This window comes from Falco peregrinus, chromosome 15 (genome assembly GCF_023634155.1).
Source record: "Falco peregrinus isolate bFalPer1 chromosome 15, bFalPer1.pri, whole genome shotgun sequence".
Lineage (NCBI taxonomy): Eukaryota > Metazoa > Chordata > Aves > Falconiformes > Falconidae > Falco > Falco peregrinus.
In genome coordinates this window covers 2,512,996-2,526,838 of record NC_073735.1, presented here as the reverse complement: position 1 = coordinate 2,526,838, position 13,843 = coordinate 2,512,996, and the positions used below count along the sequence as shown (strand labels likewise).

Sequence of the window (13,843 nt, the reverse complement as noted above, 5' to 3'; positions counted from 1 at the left end):
GAGAACTTGAGGAAGGCAAAAAAATGGGCTATTTTCTCTGAGCCTTTAATTAATATAGCGTTGCCTCTAAATCTTCATGGGTTAATGAGCTCATATTTGTATATACTGCTATGGAAGACTAGAGCTTTACAGTGCAGATGGGAAGCAGTGGATCACGCATATGACGTTCAGCCTACTAACCTGATGCCAACAGAAGTTTCCAGCTTTCAGCATTACTGGGAGCAGGATCACAACTCACTCCTACTTACTGTTGCTTTCAGGGAAATGGAAACCTTTTGCCAAGTGAATAATGACATGCCCTAGAACTCTAGAAGTATCCCTAAAGCCATTTTACAACAGAGGCAGAGAACCAGGGTGAGGGCAGAGCTCGGAACAGATTCCAGAGCCCTTTTTCCTGACCTGTGTACTTCCAAAATCTATACTAATCGCCCGGCTTCTAAATGCCCTTGGCCAAATAACTCAAAGAAATTGATGACATTTATTCCCAAATCCCTCACCCCAGTCCCAAACCACCAGAATTTCATGACCTACTACCTAAAAGGGGATTACACCACCCAATGGGAGGGGTAAATGAGAAGACACGGCCAAACTCTTCTCATAATCGCACACCGAAAGGACAGGGTGCCACAGTCATAAGCTGCAGTAAGGGAAATTCTATTCAGATCGAAGGAAAAAGCCTGTTCACAACAAGAGTGGTTAAGCACTGGAGCAGGGGCCCGACAAGGCTGTGGGATTTCCAGTCTCGGAGGTCTGCGAAATGTGGCTGGCCAAGACTTTAGAGCAGCCCACCCTAACTGCATCAGGGCTTTGGGCGAGAGACCTTCAGAGATCCCCTCCGACCTAAACTGCTCTACAAGCTCCAGGGCCTGTATCAAAATTCGTGTTTTCCCCTAGCCTGGTGTTTGTCCTCAGCATTCATTATTAGCTATAGACAGTGGGGAAAATCTGAAGGATTTGCAACAGAGAGGAAATCACTTTTACCCTTGGGCAAGAGCAAAGCAGTTAATCTGTATTTCATCTGTTGGCTGCTAGCAAAAAGGGGTTTTTTTTTTCTGAGTACAGAAAGCTGTCCCAGAAGCAGTAGTGTTTGCCAGTAAAAGCCTAAGGCTGAGACAAGTCTACAGGGGGTTCGGTCCATGCCACGCTGGTGGAAAAGAAGCTCCAGAAGATTTCCTACAGGTGTCATCCAGTGCTTAAAAACTCCTGGTGAAGAGCGCCCTCTGACGGCAACGCCGCAGCACGACCACTCACGCACCAGACAAAGAGGGCAGGGGACTTCAAGCAGATCTGTCAGCAATTGTATAAACACAGCATCAAACTCATGGGCTCAAGCTGTTTCATTTCATTAGCAAGACAGGTTGGAAAATCCGACCGTTCTTCTTGCAGAAGATGGGTGGGGAGAGGAGAAGAAAGGAGATTTTAAAATCTTTGTCCTGAAGTTATTTGTTCCTAAAGTCTCCCTGGCTGCAACACATACCATCACCACGTGTGGGGAGAATCAGGGGGCGTACTAGCCTGAGTTCCCTCACTTGTACCAGAGAAAGCCATCTTGTGGAGCGCAGAAAACAGATTCAGCCTTCACACCGCTTGAGGCTCACCCTCTGCACAGACCGCGGGTGACCAGGTCTCTGATGCAGGCTGGCAGAGGTCATGCCCGGGATCCCCTTCCCTCTGTGCATCGGCTTCCTTGCACCAGAACTCATCCTGAGGTCCACTTCCCTCGTTTCTCTAACTGTCTTGAAGTTGGTGGCTTTTTTTCTCTCTCAGAAAAGCAAGGGGCTGGCTGCAAGCACATCGCAGTACCACTACACATACCTTTTACACATACGTTGCTCTCCACCCAGGTCCTTCCCACCAGTCTCTCTCCTAACAAACCTCTCCATAGCTTAGCTAAACCGCCTCCAGCTTACCACAGCCTAACCACGACCTGTCCTGACACACACACCTCTACTCACCAGAAACCCTTTCAGGACTCTGCTACTCCAGACCTGCATTTTCCATAAAACTTCTCTCACACCTCACCTGAGACATCAGTCCCACAGTCCTCCTTTGCAGTTATCCAAGCTACAGATACCAAGCACAAGACAATCTGTCTAAAAAAAAAAAAAACAATAAAGAAGTTTCCAGCAGACACCAGCTATCATGCAAGATCAGGCTGGTTACAAGAGGCATTATGACCACAGGAACATGGTAAGCCAGCACTGTAGACTTCACTGCTCTCTGAGTACTTGCCTAGAAGGAAATCTAAGCCATCAACCAGGGAAAAGCCAAGGCACTGATTTCATGGATTATGAAGCCATCCAAGCCATTCTGGTTTCAACTTTACTTGTATACATGTGGAAAAGCCAACAGCCTGGCACTTTGTCCAATAAGCATCCCATCTGCATTTCTGATTTTTACACTCTTCTGAGGGTAGCATAGAGATGTGAGATCAAATCTCAAATGATCTTATCTCCAATCCAAGCACCCACAGAGGGATCTTCTACTTACTACCTTTCAGAGCGAGCCCATGAATTCTCACAATTCATTTGGGACAGGTCTGTTCTAACAGGTTTAAGCTGGGTTCATTTGAAATCACTGATCTTTAATATTTACATCACACGGGAAAGCGTGCAAGGGCAGTAATCTGAGATCACTGGCCACAAAACTACTATTCATCATAAAAAAGCAGGCGAGAAGTTATGGAGATCAACTCTTGTTTCTAAAAGGCATAAAGTAAGAAGAGAGAAAAAGAGAAGGAATTATGGTCCTGTTCAGCCTACCAAAGCCAGCAGGTTTCTCCCTGGCAAAGAGAGCAGCTCGCTTCAAGGGAGGGAGAGGGAAAGCAAACCTTAAAAGCTAAAATTAGGTGGAAGTAATTAAGGAGTGTGATGAACAGGCCAGTTCTCACACCATGTGAGCAAATATTAATGAGATCCCAGTGACATAAGTGAAACCAGCTTCTCAGCTACAGGCATCGAGCCGAGCTCTTGCTGACATTCTCACAGCCGCACCAGGAGAATGCCTTACTGGGGTCACCGCTCAGTACCACAGGGAGGGTTTCTCAGTGATGAAACAATTCTACAGTGGGGGACAGGAGAGAAAAAAGAAGGCTTACTTTGGAGAGGCGCTTGTGTGACTTAATCGGAGAGAAAGCATGCAGGAATGAAAAGAGAGAAATTAAGGAAAGAAGAAAAATTACCTCACAAATCAAGAGAAGGAAAACCCACAAACCCAACAGAAAGCATTACATCCCCCCCCTTCCTTGGGAAAATTACCAATAATTAAAGCCAAGCTTTAGTAGTCACGATGTTGGTAAAAATCACACTCCCGTGGCCTTAAATCACAGCACTCCATGACCCAGGGCAATGTAATCCCCCCTACCAAGGGCACCGCTCCCCTGACAGAGCATCCCCCGGCGTGGCTATAAACACAGCGTGCCGTGCATCCCGCCTGCCTCCGTCCGCACGGCGCGCTTTTGGGGACAGACTGCTGGCTCCACAATGCATGCGGGTGTCACCCAGTCCTGCTGTCCTAGGTGGCATTTGTAGGTTCCTGTGTAAATAGGAATCAAGTCTGACCTCAAGGGCCACCTCAGAAATGATGAGTCTGAAATGATTCATCTTGAAAAACCCCTTCGTCCCCCTCTTTTAAACTCACATACACCCCCGTTCAGTGGCGACACATCAGTTCAGCCCAGTGAATCCTATTTTCCCTGCTGACAGTCACCACAAAGGGGAGTGGGTAGACTTTTGTGTACGTGACAATTCAGCAATAAATCGGGCAGAGATCTAACAACTCATTTCTGAGTTACGCCTGCGTCACCACTGAAGTTATTGAGGCTGAAATATTTCACTTCAAAAACCTGGACAAACACAAGTGCTCCTGACAGCTATCTTACGATACACCATGGACACTGGGGTTATAATCAAAGGTTACGTTTGGCTCCCAAGGCCCTCGTGTGTGTTTCACCAGGCCCCACTGCTCACAGAAAATCAAGAGTCACCAAACCTGAAACCCTCTTCCTCAGTACAACAAAGACAAGGCTCTTTCTAATACGGTCAAAAGACAAAAAATACCTTTCTAGGGAAAATATCATCTACCCTGGCCAAAACAGTCGTAACACTGCACCGACTGGAGGCAATGTGCAGAGGATTGGCAAATCAATTCTGTGCAACTCGAACCTCATCTCAACACAGGGCTTAGACAGGACTGGAGAAATGCACGGGCCCTTCACAGGCTGTCTGCACAGAGGAACTTCTATTTATTCCATGACCCTCCATGATCCAGATGATAAAAAGTAATCACAACAGCTGCTTCTCAAGGTCTTTCTCCAAACCACAGAACCTCCCAAGAAAACGGGGCCTTGACTGCAAAAAGTTTAGCCTACATGAGCCCCTGTGGAACTGCAGTGCAAGCCATCAGCAACTCATGGACTCAGGTCACTGAAAGGATGACAGGGTTGTGCTGAAGTCTGACCTACGCAAACGGCTCCCAGCTAGGGAGAATTTTCACAGGTATGACAGGGGAGGAAGAAGGAAAGTTAGCCAGAGAAAAAAGGCACAAGACAAAGCTAGCATACTGCATTAAGAGAGTTTAGAACTGGGGACACGTGCGCATCTTGGCCAAAGTAATTTGCTTGCTTCTCACCTTGGAGTTCTTGGCCCCACTGCGTCCTGACTGAGAGGAACAGCTACGCTGTACACCCTGCTCCGGCGTGGAAGGGGATTTGTCTGACGAGTGGTCTGAGCCTTTTTCCACCATGGCGTCTCCTTGGGAGTCCTGCGGTGTCGGGGACCGGGAGCGTTTGCGCAGGATTGGGGAGCAGGCAGGCGTGCTGCGGTTTGAGTTACTGGCAGTACTGCAAAAGAAAGGAAGAGCAAGTTAATCATCTTCAACTCAAACAGAAAGCAACTGTACCCATGCCTTCAGGCGGTGCATTACCTGCAGATTTCTCCACTAGCACAGCAGACAAATCTGACCTCCTGAAGCAATGCACCCAATGCCACACTTGGGACTTACGTCCCCAGTAAAATTAGGCTGTAGACAGTTACAATTTACCAGCGGCAGAGGAAACTACAACGGCCTGCCAGTGTCTTTCTCCACCCACTCTTCAATTCATCTGACCACAGATGAAATGCCTACGAGAATGAACTCATTGTCTCCTGTCAACTCTGAGAGTTTAAAATGATGACCTGAGCTTAGAAAACCTACACTTGCACTCCAGAATGAGGGAGATGTCAGCATGTTCTCGATACAGTCCCACTCTGCCCCTTCTTTATTTTATTTCAGCAAGTGTAACTATTCTCAACAGGATGCACAAAACCAGAATATCTTTTAAGGAAACACTCCATTAAAGATCATCAAAAACGAGGGGGCACTAGGAGGGAAGTCATGATGACAGACAATGCAGTCATGATTTCCTGCATCAAACCATCCTTTCTCACACCCGTTAAGAGTTGGGCATGAAAATGTTTTGCTCTAATGTAAAAGCTTTCATGATTTAAAAAAAAAAAAAGTTTCCCTTGCAAAATGGAGAAAAGCAAGACCTTTCAGACTTTTACAGAAATTATGAAACATTTAGGGAAATGGAACTTCTCATCCCATAGCGCATTTGCTGAAGGTAACACTGAAATCAGAAAGCTAGTTACACATTTATACAGAACAGGAAAACTCCGATTTCCTCATTGTCCCTTCTCTTTTGATGCTGCTTCTTCCTGCCAGACTCCTCAAAATACCATGCGCTACATCCATTTTTCCCCACGTAACTCATTTCCTTCAGCAGCCAAATCTATTTATGACCGGCCCAAACATCTCCGAGGCCTTTTCAGCCACGGCTGAACTCTGCAACCCGCAGGTTACAGTGGAACCTGGGCTGATGAACTTGGTGCTAACTCTGCCCTGCTGAGCTGTTAAGGCACCCTGTTATCTTCTCAGCATTATAAAGCAGACCACATCGGAGCGGCAGAAGAGTGAGCAATAGAAAAAGGGAATTAACAGCTGTAAGGGACTCAATTAAAGAAGCCAGTACAATCAAACTCTCACAGGTTATCATTTAAGCCCAATTATATATAGCAAACTGAAGTTTGCTTCTCACAATGCAAGGTACAATGAGGTAGTTAAAATGGATTGTTTCCTTTCTGAAAATCTAGAAAAGTTGAATTCACACCTGAGGCTTCATTAATTTTCAGATAAAAATCATATTGACCTCTTACTTCTGGGGATGCCTAAAATATTTTACAGATGTTAGTTAGCAGATACAGGTAGATAAAATAAACGCTCCTCCAGTAGTTACCAGGTTTCGTTTAGTTTGGTTTAGTACTGGAAGAACTGGCCTCATAAGTTATCCTCTATTTGCTCACTGCTTCTGTTAAAGCACAAGTGATGAAACCTTCCCTAAACAATCTGCGGAAAGCATACAACAAAGTCACTTGTGCAAACATTAACAGAATCAAATTTCATACTTGGACATGCAAGGAGCTTGCAATTGGCAAGAACAGCAGCATGACACTTTGCAGAAAATTCTTAGAAGGTACTTTCAAGAATATGAAGTGTGGAAGTTCATGCAGATAACGAACAGGCTGGAGAAAACGGGTTTGCAAAATGTTCTGTAAGCAGCAAGCAAGATGGATTAAATTACAGACTCCGCTCCATTACCTATTTCTACTTAACAGACTGAGAACCATATAGATACATAATAATAAAAACCTACTTGTTCAAATGCCACCTAAACTGCAAGTTAGCTCCAGTGTGAAGACCGGCAGAGTAATTTCCCTCATTTAGCTTGTTTCTTCACAGTTCACACCTAAGAATGGCACATCTCATGAGTGAAATATGCCAATAGGGTCCTCCCTTCCTGGTCAAGACACAGGAACACTGAATATAACCACACGTAGAGCACAACTGTAGCAATATTCAAGCTTTAATCCCTCTGAATCGTATCTGAAACAAAAGACAATCTGGACCGTTCTCCCAGCAGCATTACCTGCAACAGTTTAGGCGTATCATGAAGTAAAACTATCAGGGTTTTTCCAGCTTATTGAAATGTACAAAAGTATTGAGTTTCTTTACAGACATCCAGCTGACCCAGTTAAAATGGGTATTTCACCTTTTCTGTCCTCCTGCTGCTCCTGCCTCTGCCTAAGCTCGAGATGTACACACTTTTTGAACAACCCAGCATAGCTGCATCTAGGGTACCAACCGAAGTCAGCAACTACATGCATGTGCAGAAGGTGCTGTGCAAACAGGACCGAGACTTAAGCTCATCAGCAATGCTTCCAGAGATGGAAATGGTTTTGAATTGCCATTTCTACAGTTAAGAACCCCAAATTCTGAGGCTGTATTGCTCCTGCTCATGCTGCGTTATGCTTATCTGACATTACATCAAATTTCCTAAATCTTGCCCCCAGCAAGCTTGATTCAACATGAACTGGTTTATATGAGAGGTCCCCAGAAATACAAGGCAAGAATTCAAAGCCAATGTTCCCAAGTCACACATCACTAAACTTGTTTGAACAGACATACGTGGTTTTCCTCTACAGCTCTATGAAACCCAAGTTTACCGCGCACAACCTCCTTCTCATTTTCAGTTCATGGGAGAGCTCATACTCACAAGTTTCATTCTGAGTTTCAGCTTCAAGCAACTCTATAAAGACCAAGTCAAATTCTGTCAAGGTTCTGCTTGCTCTCAAGTTCCAGTTACAAAGGAGCACTGAGTTTATACTGCTCCTAAAGTAAAACACAAAATAACCCGTTCAAAACCAGAGTATAGCTGCACCACACGCATGTGAAATTCAGATTAAACCTGCTAAAACCTTTGTTACTCTTTTACTTAAACTGTAGTCATATGAGAAACCACAAACTTTGCCTTTTGTGGACTACAATAAACACATTAATACTGGTTCCAATATAGGCTCACGCACACACAGGCACTGAAGATACATTCTCAGTCTTCACACTGAGCACACACACCAGAACTGCCTTAACACATCTCGTACAGGTCCTGCCAAGCAGCGCGCAGCTGCGGAGGCCAATTCAAGCTCATCACCCACGGTCTTACAAAGCTCCTCAGGTGGGTTTTTCAGTCACAGTTGGGTAACCCACACTGCCGCAGCTACACAGGAGCAGCAGCAACACTAACTAGCTTTAAACCTGCGTGTGTGTGTCCAGGCTCAGTTCACGCTACCGCAACCGCATGTTTTGGTGCCATCTCAGGCAAACTCTGGCCACCAAGTTCATTTCCCAGTCACTTCGCATCTCTGGCACGCTTTAGAAAACTAAAGCCATACATACACATTGTGTTAAGTACGTATGGATTATCGCCTTTGCAGAGAGAAGGAAAACAAGATCACTTCAGGGGCGCCTTCTCGGGCTCTCCCTTAAGCGAGTGGCAAAGAACCGATCAAACTCGGGAGGTCTGAATCCACCTCACACCACCCGATGACGGGGCAGTGGCGAGTGTTTCTCACACGAAGGACCCCACGGGTGTGCACACAGTGAAGAACACGACGAGTCTGTTTGTTCAGCCTTTCACCTCTACCGCAGCGAGGAGGGGCACAACCCCCCAGGCCTGCAGCTCCATCCCGCGCCCCCCCTGCCCCGAGCCCCTCAAAACCCTCGCTGCTCCTGCTCAGTCTCGAGGTTTGAATCCGACCCAAGGCACAGCCATGACGAACGCTTTCTGCGGTTGCCATAGTGACCGAGGCCTGCAATTGAACCAGGAATCAACGCCTGAAATGCCAAAACGGCTTGACCCACTTTGAAAAAAAAATAATAGTAATAAATAATGCTTTACAGACTTAATTGACCAGAGTGCATTCAGGGCCTCACATGCCCCTGCGGCGCAGCCTTTAGTAGACACAACAGATGAAGTCAGGGACAGAACACAAATAATCCCACCTAAGCAGCAGCCCCTTGCTCCTAGGTGAAGCCCCTGCACAGAGTATATGAAAGCACAGAAGGCAGAGTACATCGTCTTGGTTTATGTTCATACTGTGCCTATGAGAAACACCTTGTCCTACGATTGGAGCTGCAGTAAAAATAACACGAGCAAGTGTGACACAGCCAGGAAGAGGCCAAAGTCTGTTCAGTCGCATGAAGGACAAGCCTCGGTATCTGGAGCAGCATAGTGAAGAACTGAGCTTTTCTTTAGGTGGTGGAAAAACAATGAATATTTGGCAATGCACAGACAAGCCACCCAGTCACATCCTACCCTGGACTCTCCACAGAGCAAGGACACAAGGCAAGATGCAAAAAGGCCAAACTTCTGCCTCCAACAGAGTATTTCCTGTAAAGATATGGACCAGCTGGTGAACAGAGACTTCAGCAAGCAGTAGCTTTTGGGAAAGGCTACGGTCTATACTCCAAAAGCTAAGCTTGGAATTCTTACAGTTACAAAGGAACCATGAGGACTCTTTGCAATGCTTTAACAGAGAACTCAACAAGAAACCTGACGCTGTTCAAGTCTCTTAAATAAATTCTGCATGAATGGCGTTCAGGCAGTCCTGAATCAACATGAAAGTCTGTCCATCCTACCAGATCTTCCGAAATAATCATTCCGTCTGCTGCAACAACACAGCCATCCCTGGGCTTAAGACAAGCATCCTGCAACAGGTCTTTCCCAAGTCACACACGCCCCGATAGCCAGCAGCCATCCTCCAGACACAACAGCTCGCAGAAGAGCACTGTCACAGCACCTGCAGCTACACTGTGCAATAGTACCTTGTTGTCCTCTTCTCAGGTGGTGATACAGACTAAGATGACACACAGTAAATCCATTTGAATCTGCCAGTTGCAGGATGCGAATCAAAATTTCGCCAGAAATAATCACTATGTTACGAAGAGTACCAAAGGATTTGTAGCAACAGGGGCTGCTCACCTAAGCAAGTGGCAGCTTCAGGTACACAATGCTCCCTACCTCCGTTGTGATCACCAGCCTCTCGGGCATCAATGACACCATTCCCTGCAGTGTATTTCTAAACCCTGTGGGCTTCCTCAAGAAGGTCCTGATCTGGAAAGCCACCAAAACGGCAGCCTCCAAAGTCCACCACAGTTCTCAAAAGAACTTGCTTTCCAAGAGTAAATCTGTTGAAGTTGCTCGTATCTCCCCGCAGCCCATAGCACCCACCCGACAGGAAGTTCTTCAAGGCCCAAAACTGGGGTTACCAACAGCACTGCAAATGCTGGGCTTAATTCTGGAAAGTGCTGAGCACCGTGTCCCCAAACAAGCAAGGAACTCAAGCACATATTCAACTCTGTACGTCTGAAATCTACGGGCTGTGCAAACAAAGTCAAGCCTGTGCTTACATGCTTTCCTAAACAAGAATGAAGGAGATCGTCAAGCATGAAACAGAACTGTACTGATAAAGTCTTGAAAAGAGCAGAAAAAGCTACAAGGTCAAGAAGGCACCTCTAGCCTGGCTGTAGTACAAAAAGCGTTAATTCTCCTCAGAAACAGCTAGTAAGGCAGTTAATCAGACGCCTACAGAGATACTTTTCTGTGATACAGTCTGACATCAGTGGAAAAAGATGAGATTCAGAAACTCATTATGCAGTCTACCAAACAGCAAGCAGATGGTAACAACTTTTGATCACCACCAACCTACACTCACTTCAAATTGATAATCCAAGAATGAAAACCTCCATATCTCCTCAAGCAATTCCCTGGGCTTGCCATTGCTCTACAAGCAATAAGAAAATGCTCTTACTTATATTACATCTCTCAGTGAAAAGGAAAAAAAAGAAAGCATTAAATTAAAAATCAATGACACCTGTAAGACTGTACAGAAACCAAGCAGTGTTTCATGACAAGTGCTCTAAAAAGAATAGCAAGAATAGTATACTTTCTGCATGTTTTTTAAACAACTAGTTTTTACCAGAGAAGTCCATCCCTGTCAAAGATTAACCCTGATTATTTTGACATTTCACAGAATGGTGTCCTATGACATTCAATAGCATGTTTACATATTCATGAGATAAAATTAATGCAATTATTATGCTTCAGGGGATTAGCAAATCACTGCAAGTATTACGAAGGTATTTGCCTTCTGCCCACATACAGCACTGCAAGGTTGGTCAAATGTATTATTAACAATGTCATTGTCTCCCTCTGAATCATCTGATACTGGTTACCACTAGAGACAGACTATCAACTCTGATGGACAAATGGTCTGGTATCTTACAGAAACTCCCACTGTGCTGTGCCTCAAACAATTCCTCCACCGCTCCCTTCGTACTTGGAGTTATTGCAAAAATCCCAAGAAAAAGTTGGAAAATGTTTTCAAAATAGAACAAGACAGATCTTAATAATACTGTCCAATAATGCAACAGTCGTAATTTAGAAAGGATCATTAATCTGCAGAGAACCAACACGTGTTATAAATCACACACTAAACCCCTCCATCACTCACAAATTAATATAATTCCATCTGCTCCAGAGGACGACAAACCACATGGAACAAAGTATGACGGATAATACAATGAAATCTGAGAAGCAATAAAGGGGAAATAACGCAAAATAAGAATTTCACATCCCTCTGAAGCTGACAGCATGTCTGCTTCAGACACAGCCCCAGCACGGTCACCTGTGGGCCACTTGGTCTATAGCTGGCTGTACTTCCAAAGGAGGAACAGACAGGGGCTTTTGTTGCCTCTCCTCCCCCCACAATGCCAACGGCTCTCATCATTAACAGCAAGAACTGCAGTATCCGATGCCATCTTCAAAATCTCAGAGCCTGGAACGTGGCGTAGAACAGAGCTTGCAAGTCTTGTTCAGAAAATAAATATAATAATGAAGGACGTTCTTAAGCCATCTCCGATGCAAAGAAAAGTCTGAAAACTTGCCAGGTCAAAGAATAAAATATAAAATTAAAGTAAATCCAAGCACATTTATTTTAAACCTCATTATTTCCAAGCTAACATCAAAATCTTTCAATGGTTTGGAGACGCTGCGTTGCTGTCATGCATCAACCCACGAGCATTGTTTCAAGGGAGAGTGAGATAAATGCAATATAGCACTAAAGAGCTGGTGATAAAGATCCATGTCGATTTTTAGATGGGGGCTTAGGCATGATACAACTCCCAGGTTACCTCAAGAAGAGCACAAGCACTCTCCCTTTCTGCCCATCTCCTGCTATAACTTTACCAAGGCTAAGAGCATCCCAGGACTTCATCCCCAGCACAGGTAGTGTCCCCCTGAACACATTCTAATCTTGTGGCAGAGGTTTTATAAACCACAGATTAAATGTCTAACAAAGCCTCACACCACATCTCATCAGCGACAAAGCGGGGGTGGACAGGGATATTGTATACCTCAGGAGCAGAAGACAAAGCTACAGCTTTACACCTTCCCACTCACTCCTGCTGCTCATCAGCATCAGCTTTCATAAATTAATGGAAGATGCTGTGATCTTCAAAGCTGTGATCAAACCAGTTTCTTTTGCTCATCCCTTAACGTTTCATCCCTTTACCATGCTGAAAACAACAATGCAACAATTTCACATCCCCTCACCCCAATACCCTCCCCTTTGCTCTAACCATGCAGCAGCACTATCCAGCTGAAAGTTAAAAACAGAGAAGGTCAAGGGCCGCAGCCAATACTGGGAAGAGCCAGACACCCTCAGTGCAAGAGTCACACACTGTCCTTTGTCCTGAGGACCTGGTTTAGGCTTGTCCCCCTCCACATGACATATTCTCTCTTGCTTTATCCAGCCTTCTGGTTTTCAGCAGCACAGGCAGCTGGGGGCTTCCCTTGACATTCAAAGTCATTACACTGATGTAAAATACATCTCTGAGATTGGGCTTGAAGTTTCCTTCTGTCCTACTGAGCCAAAAGCTCCATCCTACATCTACCAGCTTCAAAAATTCTCAGATGCATGTGCCTTAATGAAGCAAAGAAACAGGAATGTACCCTCTTTACTGAATCAGCGATTTCCACAACAGACAGGGCAATGCTAGTCACCAGTAATCTTAAGCAGCAGCAATTTTGGGGGGAACGGGGATTCATCAGATTCTCAGTGCCTATAAACATGCACAGTGCAATGAGTCCTCATTTCCTACCGCTCTCCCCTGCTAAAAAAGAAAACGGGGGGGAGGGGGGGAGCCACCTGTATGGACTCAGGAGGACAGACTGGAAAAGCAGCACAAAACAAATTTTTCCTCTTCCCATCACTGCAAACAGACAAACCCAGAGAGGAATGCAAAGCAGAAGCAAGACGTCAGTGTGCATGCTCCGAGCCCTTTTAAAAGCAAGGGAGCACATGGGCAAACAAATACAGCAGATCCGCAGCAGCTGCCCTGCCGTGACGCACTGCCAGCCCCCCCCCGACCCCAGCCCCCTCCCGCCTCTCCCCGCACCCCCAGATGTTATGAGGGTAATAACTGCCCCTCCGGGGGGTGGGGGATGGGGGATACAGCAGGCGTAAAGGGAAAAGGGGGAGGGGGGAGGGGAACGAAAGCTGGGAGGGGGGGAGCCATCAGATTTGCTCATCGGTGGTTTCAAACAATCGAAAAGGCTGCTGTAGCAATTCCGCTGCAGGAGAGGCAGGGCGCGGGCATGGGGAAGAACAAGGGGAAAAGGAATCAGCCTGTGGAAGGGGAAAGCCACGAAGCATCTCCGCAACATGATGTCACGCTGTCTGCTTTCGAGTCCCCCAAACAGAAAGGAGCAGCAGCAGCAACCAACATGGACTCCAGGTTTAATCTGCCTTGAAAGCGCGTGTCTCCGACGGCAGATTTGCTCGGCAAACCTGTGCTGAGCCCCGCACACGCAGCCCCGCGGCTCCTCTGGCACAGACGTGCACGCACACACACGCACACGTGTGCACGCACACCCGGAGCCCGCAGGCAGCACGGAGACCGCGGAGGG

The 13,843-nt window shown here is 46.0% G+C and overlaps 1 protein-coding gene across 13 annotated transcripts in view; it reads right to left on the bottom strand.

Annotated features, from left to right (window-relative positions):
- The window catches only part of GRAMD1B (GRAM domain containing 1B), a 141,661-nt gene that overhangs the window by 34,703 nt on the left and 93,115 nt on the right, over positions 1-13,843 (bottom strand). For 9 of the 13 annotated variants that reach the window (XM_055819253.1, XM_027785455.2, XM_055819249.1 and 6 more), the window contains 2 exons: positions 4,630-4,840; positions 3,098-3,118 (listed from right to left, as the gene is read on the bottom strand). In XM_055819253.1, coding sequence (XP_055675228.1) covers positions 3,098-3,118; positions 4,630-4,840 — 232 coding nt within the window. Of the gene's footprint in view, positions 1-3,097; positions 3,119-4,629; positions 4,841-4,923; positions 5,424-13,843 lie in introns of those variants that run through there. The other 4 variants (XM_055819250.1, XM_055819251.1, XM_027785460.2 and 1 more) reach the window with 2 other exon arrangements.